The 15,417-nt window shown below is 40.2% G+C and overlaps 1 protein-coding gene across 6 annotated transcripts in view; it reads left to right on the forward strand.

Moving 5' to 3' along the window:
- tenm1 (teneurin transmembrane protein 1) overlaps nt 1-15,417 on the forward strand; it is a 2,412,691-nt gene that overhangs the window by 2,389,214 nt on the left and 8,060 nt on the right. For all 6 annotated transcript variants that reach the window (XM_043704862.1, XM_043704861.1, XM_043704865.1 and 3 more), the window contains one exon: nt 543-2,151. In XM_043704862.1, coding sequence (XP_043560797.1) covers nt 543-2,151 — 1,609 coding nt within the window. The remainder of the gene's footprint in view (nt 1-542; nt 2,152-15,417) is intronic.

Consider the following 15,417-nt stretch of genomic DNA (forward strand, 5'->3'; position numbering starts at 1 on the left):
CTATCCAAAAGAAATGATGGGAAATGTTATGATATGAAATTGCCAAGCTTGGTGTTGAGTCTGGAAAGACCAAAAAGAAACTTTTTGCTCTACATGCTTCTGCTGAATTTCATTGGAGCAAATAGAGAGTACAGTGTCAACTTGAGGTGGAGGGAGAATTAATTCCATTTACATTCCAGATGAAACTTGAATTGTGATGCCCAGCTCAAACTCTACTCATGTGTCTTAAATGCAGTTATTTGCCCACACCTATAGCAATGAAAACAATTAAATTCATTACAATCTGTGTCCAATGTATTCAGGAATTCCATAGAATTTCATTGGTTTCTGATTTCATACAATTTGTAACTCAGGTGATGTCAAAGCTATGTGTTGGAAACCATACAGTTTCCCATTGCTTATTTCTGGTTCACAATAGCACCATATTTGTGGTTAACTCCACCAAAAGTATTGTTTTACTTCTTCGAAAATGTCTCAAGGTTTGTTTGGTTTTGAATATCTGAAATTTCCATTAAATAACTTTTAGTTTTATTTTTCAACAGTCTGTGACACTTCTTTTGCATAGCCAGCGAAGGTACATTTTTGACTTCGATCAGATTGACAGACTTTTCTCGGTCACCATGCCCAGTATGGTTCGACATACTTTACAAACCATTTGCTCTGTAGGATATTATAGGAACATCTACAGTCCACCTGACCGCAGTGCCTCCATTATACAGGATTACACTGAGGATGGGCGCTTACTTCAAACATTGTACTTAGGAACTGGACGAATGGTAGTCTACAAATACACTAAACTGTCCAAGTTTTCTGAGATTATTTATGATACCACTCAGGTCAACTTCACTTACGATGAAGCAGCTGGTGTCATTAAAACCATCCAGTTGATACATGAAGGATTTACCTGTACAGTCCGCTTTCGACAAACAGGCCCTCTTATTGCTCGACAGATCTTCAGGTTCAGTGATGACAATCTTGTCAATGCTCGCTTTGACTACAGTTATAATAACCTTCGAATCACGAGCATGCAAGCAATGATCAATGAAACTCCTCTGCCCATTGATCTATATCGTCATGATGATGTTTCAGGGCGGACAGAGCAATTTGGGAAGTTTAGTGTAATCTATTATGATCTAAACCAGATTATAACGACCACTGTTATGACACACACCAAGCGATTTAATACCAATGGCCAAGTGAGAGAAGTCCAATTTGAGATCCTGAGATCCATTACATATTGGATGACTATTCAGTATGACAACATGGGACGTATGATAGTGTGTGAGATAAGAGTGGGGACTGATACCAATCTTACCAAGTACTCATATGAATATGATGCTGATGGACAACTGCAAACTGTTTCTATCAACAACAAACCTCAATGGCGCTACAGCTATGACTTAAATGGAAACATTAACCTGATGAGCTATGAAAATAGTGGTCAACTAACTCCACTGAGATATGACCTGCGAGATAGGATTACCAGGCTCGGAGAAGTAGAGTACAAAATGGATGAAGATGGCTTCCTCCACCAGAGGGGTGATACTATATTTGACTACAACTCCAATGGTCTACTCAACAGAGCATACAATAATGTTGCAGGTTGGAGTATGCTGTATGGATATGATGGACTGGGAAGACGTGTAGCAAGTAAATCAAACACTGGGCAGAGCTTGCAGTTTTTTTATGCTGATCTGATTCATCCAACCAGAATCACTCATTTGTATAACCATACCAACTCTGAAATCACGTCTCTCTACTACGATCTTCAAGGTCATCTCATAGCTATGGAGATCAGCAATGGTGAAGAGTTTTACGTAACCTGTGATAATACAGGGACTCCCTTAGCTGTGTTCAGTAATACTGGGCAATTAATTAAGCAGATACAATACACACCCTACGGAGATATTTACGAGGACTCCAACTCTGATTTTCAAGTTATCATCGGTTTTCATGGCGGGCTTTATGATCCCCTGACAAAGCTTTTACATTTGGGCCGTCGTGATTATGATGTTGTGTCTGGACGATGGACAACACCAAATTATAATCTCTGGGAAGAGTTGAACAACAATCTATTCCCATTTAATCTGTATTCATTTAAAAACAACAACCCAATCAGCACTGTTCAGGACATCACTCATTTCACTACAGGTAAGGAATAATAGATAGTTACAAGTCTGATACCTCTTTGTGGCTAAAGGGCCTGGTCTTGTGCTGTACTGCTCTTTGTTCCATGTTCTTGCCACCTTGCCAAATATGCTCTGACTGAGAAGGTCAACTGGGGACTTTGTCAACCTATCCTCTGAAAGCCACACTTCTGTTGTTGACTTGATCTAAACTGCCTCTCCTCACACTTTATGTTAATTTCCATTAAATTCCTGAATGACATACATGTAAATCAGTTAAACTTTTGCAGTTGTCTTGCCTCACTGAGGTAGTGCACAGGAAATCAAGGCCCACAACTCCCATAGAAGTCACAATTTTTAAAAAGTTATCAAAGTACAATGTCACCAATTTATCTTTGGAAAGATTTAGGTTAACAGAAAACATGGACCGGGTTTCTGTACTTAACAAGAATAACTATTTATTACAGATATATAGATTTTAACCACAAGTAAATAACTATGAACTGTCTATATATAACTCTATTAGTTAAAACTCTGACCCCTTTATAAATTCTCCCTCTGTCCACAAACATATACAGGCAAGTGGATGGAGGAAACAAACAAAAGAGGGGAAACTTCAATAGCACCTGTCCTCAGGATTCAAAGGAGTGTTCTTTTTGTTTTCCCAAGTTCTTCCAGTTCTCTGATCTTTCCCTTCAGGTTCTCTCAGTTCTTCACAGGAGGCACAGATTGGCAGCTTGATGAAGTACAAAATGTCTAACTTGTTGGTTAAAAACAGCAATTTATAGCAATTGGTTAAAGAAGATAAACTGTCTTTCTTCCGGCTTTAGACATAAAACCTTTCCATTATGCAGTCCAAAGGCCTCTGCCTGTTTCACTCAAGCCCATAAGCTGTTCAGTTACTCAGGAGCTAATCAGACAGTTGTTGTCAGGCTGATGGCCTTGAACATCCACAACTGGTCAAAACTTCACAAATCAATCAATAACTTGTTGCTGACGAAATCTCCGTTTGTGTACAACCCCTGGTGCTGCTACACCTACCACAAACAGTTTTATCCACAGCTCGAATAAAATACCTGTGTAAAGACTGCTTACAATAAGTTTCAATAACTTGTTTCTTAAAACTGCAGCAATTCTTTCGACAACCATTTTTTAAAGCCCCTTTCCCAAATCAGTCCATAATCAAAAATGAAGTGAAATAAAAAGATGCAGTCTTTACTCAGTTTTGAGTATGTCAGATGTGAAGTCCTTAAGTTGACTTCCCAAAATGATCAGAGTAGGAAATTTTAACCTTCAGAACATTGATAACGATATGTAATCTTCAAAAAGCATTTCAAAAAGCTGAATTGCCTCTGCTCCGAATTATTTTATGAAGCCATAAAATCGATTTGGGTAAAATAAGTTAAACTAGATCTTTAAAGTTAAAAATCACATAACACGAAACACAACAGATTTATTTGGAAGCAGTAGCTTTTGAAACACTGCCCCTTCATTAGGTGGTTGTGGAGTATAAGATCGTAAGACACAGAATTTATAGCAAAAGTTTACAGTGTGATGTAACTGCAATTATCTATTGAAAAAGACCTGAATTGTTTGTTAAGTCTCTCATATTTTAGAATGGGCATGTTGGTTTCAGTTCTATCATATGTAAATCTCAGGACTTTCTTAAAGATATATTCTCAAGTGAACTGTAACAATAGGTGCCATGTTGGCCCAGATAACAAAATTGGATCTTGGATTGTAAAAGGGTTTGATGACAAAACAAGGATGAAAATAGTTTTGAGAATAATTGAAAAGGAAATAGGAAATTTCATAAGAATGAAAAACTCAAAGAATTGTTCACTAATAAGAGCAATATTACTGTGTATATAATGTGAACTCACCAGAATGAGTCCAAGAATGAGAAACTACCAGACAGTTTCCAGCTCCAAATTCAGCAAGGAGCCAAAGCTGGCCAGTGGGTGAGAGCACAATGTCAGATGGAAGGGGCTGAAGGAAAAGTCACATCAAACTTCTGTGACAGATGAAAGGGAGTGATAGCACAGAAGAAGTTTGTACTGTCCTTCTGGGGCCAGAGGAGCATTTCCTTTGATCCCAGGAAGAAAATGTTAATAAGTTAGAAAGTCTAATTGTTTCAATCATTTCCACTGCCGGCATGTTTTCCCAACAGCTGTAACTGTTGGAAAAGCCATTTATTGAGCTGGGCCTGATGCTATGATGCAGTGTAGTGAATGACTCCTAGGTGGTCGGGAGCTACTCCACTAATGAGGGGAATTCCCACTTAGTCCCAACATTCCCAGCTCTCCCCCCCCCCCCCCCCCCCACTCAGCAATCTCATCACCAACTCAGCATCCTGTAGCAGCCATTGTGGATGCTGTCTGCATGTGCACAGGTGCTGACACCACTGTGCCGGGGAGGGTTGGGGAATGTCAGTGATGCATGCACAGTCTTTTCCTCCATCTGCATGGTGTACCATTTTGGCAGCCATTTTGGGGTTTGGAATAATCACTCCCATTTCACAAATAGTATTCTGTCTGTGTTTATATGCCAATTGAGGCATTTTGACATAATTCATGAATCAGAAAATGGTGGGTGAAAGGTTAATACGTTGCAACACAATACAAGCAAATGCATCAATTATTTTCAAAAAAGTCAAACTTTCAATCCTGTAGAAACCCTAACATATTGACTGAGATATATATTTTCATGTAACTCTAGGTGAGGTATTACATACTCTCACCAGATGTGATTTGGCAAAGGGGTGAACATGTAATATAGTTCAGGAGCCCAGTACAACACCTTCCCACCCATCCCGAGCTCACACCCATATTAGACAGTGTTGGTGACAACAAAATCAGCAGCCGGAACAACAATATAAATAAATATTTAAAGGTTAATAGAACTTAAAAACACAATTGACCCCAATAGTGCATTGCCTGTGCCATAAAATGGTTGCCATAGACAGACAATGAGGGCAAGACTCCCTTTTGTTCTGCAGTGTTTAAAAAGGCACAAAGAAAGATGATCGTTCTCCCACTACCCCACGTCATCACTAACCTGAGAAGATAGTACGCCATTCTTTCATATTTGGACATCTTTTAAATCCCATCCAAGATGCCAAAAGAGTGGTTGCCCAAAGCTCCCGAGTTGACCTTATTCTGCAATTCATCAGACCTTCTCTGTTGTCCTTTCTGCAGTCCCCACAATCGCCACTATGGAGCTTTGGCACGACCAGGACTGCTGGAGCTTCTGTTCAATTAGATTAGCCACCAGCTCCAGAGAGTGTCATTTCTCACAGTCAGGGGCGAAAGTGTACCCGCAGCACACAATAGCAGGTTTGTTGTTGGCATGTCAGCTCATCATTAACTTTTCTTAGGGGAGGGGAGATTTCAAAGTGTCCACCCACCTATAACTTTTTGCCCTCTGTTCTATTTAATTTACTGTTATTCATATACATGCTGTCAATTTAGCTTGACATCTTTTGAAAAACATTTACGACAAAAGCTTTGATACGCAAGCTTCAAAAAAGGAAGCTATTTAGTTTTCACATCGTGCACAGCAGGCTGGGTAGATCTTTTTAAAAACAATATACAATGTTTACGAACAGATAAAAGTCAAACCTTTCTTGAAAAAAATGATTCAAACAGATATTGCTATCATTCTGACTGATTCTAGTCAAATCAAAATGAACGCAGGCAGTACTAAAAGTGAGCTTTATTAATAATGTATTGTATTCTCGAGAACACAAAGATAACACATCAATCAAGCATCCCCAAAGACACATGCAGTATGTAACAATCTATCAAGTGTCACACAGCCATACATAACCTGATGGTTAAATGAAGTTTGCTCTCATTCTAACTCATGAGAAAGAATTGGTTGGATCCCCACAACAGGAAATTAATAGATAAAAATAAAGCACCCAAACCTACTTCCTCATTATCCAAAGTGGTTTTATGTCAAGGAAGCAGTGAATAATCTGAAAAAAGCTTAACTTTTTAACATTATCAATCGATTCAAAAAACTTCTTTCCTCTTTTTATTTTTATTTGAGCTTGTCTGTTGAAAATAAAAATACTAGTCTTGAACTATCTCTATCCATTTAACTTTCCTTCTGGGAAATGAATAAAACACAAGCTGCAATGTACTGGTAGTACTGAACTTAAAATCTAGGCATTGGGAGTTCAAGTGCCACAATAGTGCATTTAGAACTGAATGCAGTAATGCAGTAAATCTGGCAGTTTGTGGATCAACATGTAACAGTCTCAAAGGCAGGGGTGAGAGTGGATGTTATTCTTTCTACTTGTTTCATACCTACAGTGGCTTTTTAAAAAGGTACTAATTATGTTTTTGGGTCTCCTAGTGGCACTTCTCTGCATATTACCTTGATGTTGGTGCAGATAATAGAAGTCATTCTGCACCTAGATGGAAATAATTTGCAAGAACATTGGCTGTAAGGCTGGAGGAAATTACAAAGATGAGGCAGGACTTTGAGGGATTTGTGAGCAACAATCAGAACTTAATGTTAAATTGTTGCTTAACAAATGAGCCAATATAGATAGTGAGCACAGGGATGATATGTGAAGGGAAACGATGCATATTAGGTCATAAGCAGCACGGATTTGGTAAAGCCCAAATTGGTGAAACTTAGAATGCAGGTGGCCAAACAGAAGTGCTTACAGCCAAACCGAGAGCTCATAAAGCCATTGATGAGGGTCTCAGCAGCAGAACTTGAGGCAGGGATGGTAATAGGCAATGTTATAGCTATGGAAATAGGTAGTCTCGGTGATAATGTGGATATGAGTTCATAATCTTATCTCAGGATCAAATACAACATCTCAATAAAATCTTCAATAAATTCTATTCTGGAACAGTGTGAAGTTCTCCTCCCATGCAAACGATTGGAAGACTCCATCTGTAGCAGGAGTGCCATGATTTACAGGCCTTCATGCTGATGCCCTTGTCCTTGAAAAGTGTGGTCATCTGCATGGAAGTTGAAACCATCTAGCATTCAAGTGCATGCTCATTCTTACCAATTGGCTGCAAACACAGACTGATATCTTAAGCAGAATTGAGGAAAGCCTCATTTAGCCATTCAATATCTCATTAATTTGCATCAAAGTAATCTCCAACACTTGGATATCAGGGAAATAAGGGTGGAGATTACTTGGAGGATGAAGGATGGGCATATCAAAATGGGAATTCAAATACTTCTTATAATCATTCTTGTTCACTTGCCCATCCTTGGAACTCGCTATTCTGAATATCGCTGGAATCTGAGAACTGTGCTATCCTCACTACATTGGGTTTATCCAACTCCTTCAACTCTTGCAAATCCAAAGATATGGAGTAATGATCATCTTTCTCCGCTTTTGCTCCAATCCTTTTTGTCGTGTTATGTTGTGCAAGACTCAGCAAGTCATGATCATCTAGAAATCTTGGCTGCTAATAGTGAATGCACCTACAAATCAGACCAGGCACCTGAATTGCCTCATCAGCATCTTGGTTGGTTACACAATGACATGTCTTGAAGTCATGTAGCTTTCATTCTTCCTGTTCTAGATCTCACTGTTATGACAGTATGAAAATCATCAGCCAGTTACAGAGTAACCCTTATCTCCAAAGGGTCATTTGTCCCATGAAATAGAAAGGATAATGTCTGGTCAATCACAGTTATTTGCCGAGAGCAATGTCTGTGATTGACCAGACATTATCCTTCCAATTCATGGGAATTGGGCATTGTTGGGTCAGCTGGCACTTATTGATCAACCTTAATTACTCTTGAGAAGGTGGTGGTGAGCTGGTACCTGGACTGTTGCAGTCCATACAGAGTAGGTATATCCACAGTGTTGTTAAGAAGGGAGTTGTAGGAATTTTACCCAGCAACAATTATGGAACAGTGATATCATTCCAAGTCAGAATTGTGTATGGTTTTGGGGGGACCTTGAGGGTGTTACTGCTCCCATTTATCTGCTGCTCTTGTCCTTCAAGGAGTAAGAGTCATGATTTGGAAGGAGCCTTGGTGAGAGCTATAATTCATCTTGTAGATGGTACACACTGCTACAATTCTGTAGAGGGAGTGATTTTTTTTTATGAACAAGGTGGTAATCAAGTGAGCTACCTTGCTCCCAAAGATGTCAAGTTTCTTGAGTGTAGGAGCTGTGCTCACCAGATAATTGGAAATTATTCCATTGCACTCCTAACTTTTGCCTTACAGATGGTAGAAAGCCTTTGGGAGTCAGTAAGTTACTTTTGTTATGAAGCAGACCAAAGCTCTTCATAATGTATTGTGAAGATAACCTAAGCCCTAAAGTTTCGTACATTAAAGGAAAATGTAAGGTGTTGTGTGTCAGATGCAATTTGATTGGTCAAACTACTCAACTTTAAGCAAACACACTTTATTTTTACACTACAGTTAAAACACAGACAGGGTAAAAATACAAGAATTGACTTAACTGTAACTCTAACGAAGTATTTAACAAAATAATATATATTATATATAATATATGTATATATATAAAATATATGTGTGTGCATGTATATATATATAAAAACTATTAAAAATGAGCTGTTCCAATGCAGTAACATCCCATAAACACACCCTTGGCAAAGGTAAATTCAGTAAACTAGATTGCCTCACATACAATTCTAGCAGTAGGAAGTGAACCCGAACTTTTAGCTGTAATAGAAAGAGGAATAAAAGCTTTGACATCCAGCTTCAAGATCCTAGCAGCTGTTAAAAGCTAAAATTAAAAATCCTCCTCCACTGGGAGATTGACCCCAACCATTCATGCTCCTTCAATTATTCCAACTTTAAAAATACTCAAGACACCACAAGCTGTTTATTTTACTGACTTTGAGCAGACTGCTCAGATCCTCTGTCACAAATGTTCTTCATAACAAAGGGACAAATTATATCTCTTAAAGCCACAGTATCATCACAATTATTTGCCACAGATTTCCCAGCCTGTGACCTGTTGTTGCCAGTGTTAATGTGACTGGACAATTCAGTTTATAAGCTTAAAAATTGATAAATGTTTACAGCATTGAAAGATGCCATTCAGTCCATTCAGCCCATCATGTCCACATAGTCTACAAGGACCTGACTGCACAAAATGCTGTTCAAATGCTTTGAGAGCTTCTGACTTAACCACCATTTCAGGCGGTGAGTTCCAGACTCCCATCACAGCCTGAGAAAATTTTTTCACCTCAACTCTCCTCTTAGCTTTCTGCTTTAAATATATTCCCTTGGCTATTGGACTGCTTAGTGTCTATGGAGGCATAAGCAATGCTATACATTGTGCAAATATCAATGCAAAAGCAGATGAAGGTGGTTTGATTAAACATGCTACACTGCAGTGATGTTGTGGATTGAAATGATTGGTCTCCAATAACTACAGCATTTGTCCTTTGTGTCCTATAAACCTCCTCCTGCCATTTACTCCAGCAACTAGCATTGAATGGCTGCTTTAAGGGCACTTTGTGTACAGGGTCTGATTGGACAGGGCTTCATTTCAAGGCTGCTTGCTTGATCTCGTATTGCTTGCTTACTTAGCATCTACTGCAGGTTTGTAGCATCCATGCATTGAATTTCTTGCCATGCCATGCCTGTTGGTACATTGGTGTTTCAGCAGAGCTTAAAGGCTCTCAGTATTGTGGTGAACACACTGCATGTTTAATCTACCAAATAATCAGATTGGAAAGTAAGTGAAGGCTAGTCCTCAATCCAGTCATGGAGGCCCACTGGCAGTCAGGGGTTCTTCAAACTGCCAGTTAAGGGCACTGCCCACACACAATCCAGGGATTGGCCACAGTCAGCCAACTTCTCAGGCTAGTCAGGGAGATCTGTCCACTGATAATCTGGGCAATAATTAGTTTGTCGGACTATTACAAGACATCAGGAAATTGCATATCATCAGTTTGAGAACTGCAAAGACAGCAGTGAGGCATCTGGTCAATAATATCTCACTCTTCAAAGTCAATCAGGTGTTGGGAGTGAATGCAATTCTGGGGGTCTGTGCATTGAGCATTGTGTATGGTGCAAGCAGCAAGTTGCTTTAGGGCAAAACAAGATCAGTGCCAAAAGGGGTAGGGCAGTCAAGACAATTGGTGTGGGGGCAGGGGGACAAGCAGAAGTGTAAGTTAAGGTGGGATCAAGAACAGTGACAGAGAAAGCTCAGGGTACAAAGAGGGAAGACACAACAGCATTAGAAGGTGTGGTGGGCTCCATGAGGGATGGTTATTGGCCTGCATGGATGAGTATAGAGGACCCAGGGTGAGCAGATTTGAGTTGTGATGTCAGGGTTTAGGGACAGGAACGTCAGTTGTTGGCAAAGTTAAGTGTGGTGTGGGGCATGGGTGGAAAGGGACTGTTGGGTTAGTGTGAGGTGAAAGGGGACATGGAGGCTATGGGAATTACCAGATGATTAGGTGGAACCCAGTGTTGATGGTGTCCACCACAAGTTGCATTCCATGCTGCAAACTGCAACTGCAAAAATAGTTGGTTCAGGGTGGGCAAAGTCACTGTGAGTTTGAGTTTTGTGTGATATAGCAAGAGATCTCGTTTGGCCTCACAATGCCATCATTGCCCCTGGACTGGCACAGGGCTGGCATCATGACAGCTTCTTGAGTATCTTGCACAGAAATGCAATATGATCTTTCTGTGGTAACTGAACTTTAATGCAGTAGGGTCTGCTTTATTTAATGAATTTTCTGAATGAACTAGTGATATCTTTATTGAGACATTCAGGGCATCTGCTTTCTCATTCTAACTGGTCTCATAACGTGGCTAAATGCATAGAATGGTGCTGGTAAATATGGCAACATCACCTAGGAGATGCACTTGTACACTGCAGATTGTGAAACTGTAATCATGCATATACCTGGAAGGGGTCTGAGGTGGAGAAATTAAGTGTTGGGACAGCCTTACAAAACATAGCAGTTTAGGAGGGAGCAGTTTAGGAGGGAGCAAAGGAGTGTAATTGAAATTAGAGATACTCAACAGATCAGACCAGAGAGACAGAAACATTTTGGAAGAGGTTGCAGAGATTAGTCAAAACAAAGTATTTATAAAGAAGGATGAAAATTCTTAATTTATTGGAGACTCCATCTGGGAGCCACATAGTTAAGTGAACTCTAAGATGACGTGTGATCAGGGCTGGATATGGGTTGTATTGGGTTTAGGATGGCCCCAGATTCCAAAATAACTGGGAGGGCAGCAAGGACAGCATTGGGATAGTTGAGTTCAGAGTTTTAAAAAAGGCATTGATAATGGTATCAGCAGCAGATAAGCTGAGGTGGGTTGGACACTAGTGATCATTTTGAAGGTGGAAGTAGGTAGTTTTGGTCATAAATCAAACTTATGCTTCGAACTGCATCATCACAAACCAAGGTTGCAAATTGCTTGGTTTCGACTGAGATAGTTTCCGTAGAGATGCATAGAGTTGGTGGCAAGAGTTAATGGCAAAAATCCTATAGTTGGCAAGGTCACTGTACTCTGCATTTTCAGCATACCAATATAGCTAGCTATACACTTCAAAATTCCCAAAGTTGGATATTTTGGAAGTTATTTAAACACACAAAATAAAGACCCTCTGTGGTTGAATTTCTCAATCATTGACTTCATCTAATAATTATGATGTTTTAGAGTGACTTTGCTTTTTCTTTAACTGTTAATGTTGATAGAAAGTTAAACAAGTATTGAGTTACTGTTTTGTTCTCAACTTTGTGATAAACGTTTGTGGGTGACTGATTAATGGCCAAACGACATTCTTATTTCAGATGTGTCAGATTTATGAATATTTCATTTTTAAAAGCTGTTAAGGCTGTTGAAGACTACAAGGCAAACTGACAGATAATTTTACTGAAAAGGCTGTACATTCGTATAATGAAGTAATTTTCATTCAGTGTCGTAGTTTGAAGCACTAAATTCAATCAGTGTGAAATTAGAAAGCAATCGGCTACACTCAGACAGTTGCAGCCACCATTACTAATCTGCTTCAAAAAGTGCTATTTTAGAAGTAAACTATTTATCATTTCTTTGCAGTGACAATAACTGATCATTTACTGCAGATGTACAAAATGTAGGTCACCTCAGGAAGGTGCTTTCCAAAAATCTCCTCGTGCTACATGGCATTAGCATAGAATTTTGACTTCTTATTGCTGCCGCTTTTAGTTCTGTGGTAGGATCTTTAAATTGGAAAATGTTGCATGGTAGCTGAAGATAATATTCAGATGGAAAATGCCAACAATGACATGACAGACAGGAACCAAATAGAACATTGTCTGCAGCATTAAAGATATAACATTCTCTCTCAAATAGCATCATTAAATACAGAACTGAAGCTTTCTTTTGGGAATTATGAAAGGCGAGGGGTGGCTGCATTTTTGAATGTGTCTGTTGTCAGACTTACCAGAAATCATTAACTTGTTCTAAATATAGAAAAAGAAGGTCCTTAAATTATTTGCACACTAAACACTTCTTAAACAGAAATGTCATTTGAAAGAAAGTAAGGCCAATCTTGTTTTGCCTGGGAACTGAGAAGAGGAAGAAAAATCTTGCAATATGTCAAGTGAAGATGACATATTGCTGTGAGCAACTTGTTATCACTCAAACCTGCTCAGAAATGAGCACTGTCACTTTTTCTGAGACGTTCTATTCAAACGTTGCATGTTGTGAATGTAGTTTCCAGGATGTGTCACAGGGTGTTATGTTGTAGTGACATAAAGAGTCATAGAGTCATAAAGTCCTACAGCATGGAGACAGGCCCTTTGGCCAAAACTGGTCAATGCTGACTAAAATCTCCTTCCATGCTCACCCGCTTTCCCTGCATTTGGCCTATATCCTTCTAAACCTTTCCCCTCCATGTATTTGTCCAAACACCTTTTAAATGTCGTTAACGTACCCGCCTCAACCACTTCCCCTGGCAGTTCATTCCAATTGCATACCACTTGCTGTGCAAAAACATTGCATCTCAGGTTCCCTTTTATTCTCTCCCCTCTAATCTTAAACTGATGCCCTCTAGACATCGATTCCCCAACTCTGGGAAAAAGACTGAGTGCATTCACCCTATCCATGCCTCTCATGATCTTATAAACCTCTATAAGGTACGTCTCAGTCTCCTAAGCTCAAAAGAAAAAGGTCATAGCTTGTCCCACCTCTTTCTCTAGCTCAGACTGTTGAATCCTGGCAACATCCTTGTAAATTTCTTCTGCACTCTTTCCAGTTTAATAACATCCTTCCTGTAGCAAGGTGACCAAAGCTCAACACAGTGCAAAATTGCAGACGATGACACATCCCTCCCAGATCGTCTCAACATCTTCTATGCTCGCTTTGAGCAGAATTTCAGCAGAGAGGTAACACCTATTCCAACAAGCCCTGATGAACCTATCCCAACAGTCACTGCATCAGAGGTCAGATCAGTTTTCCTTCGTGTGAATCCAAGGAAAGCGATGGGACCAGACAGAGTACCAGGCCGTGCACTGAGGGCATGTGCAGATCAACTGGCAGAGATCTTCTTGGATATCTTCAACCTCTCCCTGCAGTAGACCACTGTCCCTGCCTGTTTCAAGAGGGACAACATTATCCCTGTGCCTAAGAAGACTATGCAGCATGTCTCAATGACTACCGCCCAGTGGCCCTAACTTTGGTGGTCTTGAAGTGCTTTGAAAGGCTGGTCATGGCATTAATCAACTCCAGCCTCCCCACTACTCTTGACCCACTCCAATTTGCCTATCGGACCAATAGATCCACATCAGATACAATATCACTTGCCTTTCACATCTTGACACCAGAAACAGTTACGTAAGAATCCTACAAATTGACTACAGTTCAGCCTTCAACACTATTATCCCCTCAAAACTGATTACTAAACTTAATGATCTTGGACTAAGCCCCACTCACTGCAACTGGATCCTTAGTTTCCTGACCCACAGGTCACAATCAGTGAAGTTTGAGGACAATATTTTATCCTCACTAACTCTCAACACTGGAGCCCCCCCCCTGTGTATTCAGCCCCCTACTATACTCACTGTATACCCATGACTGCGTTGCCAAATACCAGACCACTGCCATTTACAAGTTTGCTGATGACACCACCATAGTCAGTCAAATCTCAGATGGCAATGAAACAGATTACAGATGGAAGGTGGAAGACTTGGAAAATGGATGCACTGAGAACAACCTAGCTCTCAATTCCAGCAAAACTAAGGAACTCATGACTGACTTTCAGCGAGATGTTACTCATGCCCCCTACACATTAACAGATCAGAGGTGGAATGAGTGGACAATGTCAAGCTTCTGGGAGTGGTCATCCACAACAAACTTTCTTGGACTCTTCATGTGGACACACTGGTTACATAGGCCCAACAACACCTCTTCTTCCTCAGACACCTGAGGAAATTTGGCATGATGGCGAATACCCTTACCAATTTTTATAGGTGCGCCATCGAGAGCATTCTGTCTGGATGTGTCACTACCTGGTCTGGCAACTGTACCATTCAAGATCAGAGACGATTACAGAGCATGATGAACTCAGCCTGGACGATCACAAAGACCAACGTCCCATCTATAGAATCCATCTTCCAGGCCCGCTGTTAAGGAAAGGCCACCAGCATTCTCAAAGATCCATCCCACCCTGGCAATGCTTTTCTACAACCTCTACTATCGGGGAGAAGGTGCAGAAGTATGAATACATGCTCCAGCTGGTTTTGTAACTGTTTCTACCCTGTTGTTGTCAGAATACTGAATGAACTCACAAACTCTTAACATTTACCTGCACTTTTGTTTTTGCTTTTGCTGTTGTTTACCTATTATTTACTACCTATGCTAATTAACTCTGTGATCTGTCTGAATTACTCGCAAGACAAAGCTTTTCACTGTGCCTTGGTACACGTGACAATAAATTCAATTCAATTCAATTCACAATACCCCAAGTGCAGCCTCACCAACGTCCTGTACAACGTCCTGCAACATAACTCCCAACCTCTATACTCAATGCTCTGACTGATGAAGACCAGTGGGCCAAATGTTACTTTCACTGCCCTGTGTACCTGTGACTCCGCTTTCAGAGAACCGTGCACCTGAACACAAAGTCCCTCTGTTCCATTACATTCCTTAAGGCCCTACCATTACTCATGAAACTCCTATCTTGATTTGACTTTCCAAAATGCAACACCTCTCACTTATCTATATTAAAGTCCATTTGCCATTTCTCAGCCCACTTCCCCAGCTGATCAAGTTCCTGCTGCAATTTCTGATAATCTTCCTATTGTTCGTGATATCGCCTATTTTA

This window comes from Chiloscyllium plagiosum, chromosome 15, assembly GCF_004010195.1.
Source record: "Chiloscyllium plagiosum isolate BGI_BamShark_2017 chromosome 15, ASM401019v2, whole genome shotgun sequence".
In the NCBI taxonomy this organism is placed as follows: Eukaryota; Metazoa; Chordata; class Chondrichthyes; order Orectolobiformes; family Hemiscylliidae; genus Chiloscyllium; species Chiloscyllium plagiosum.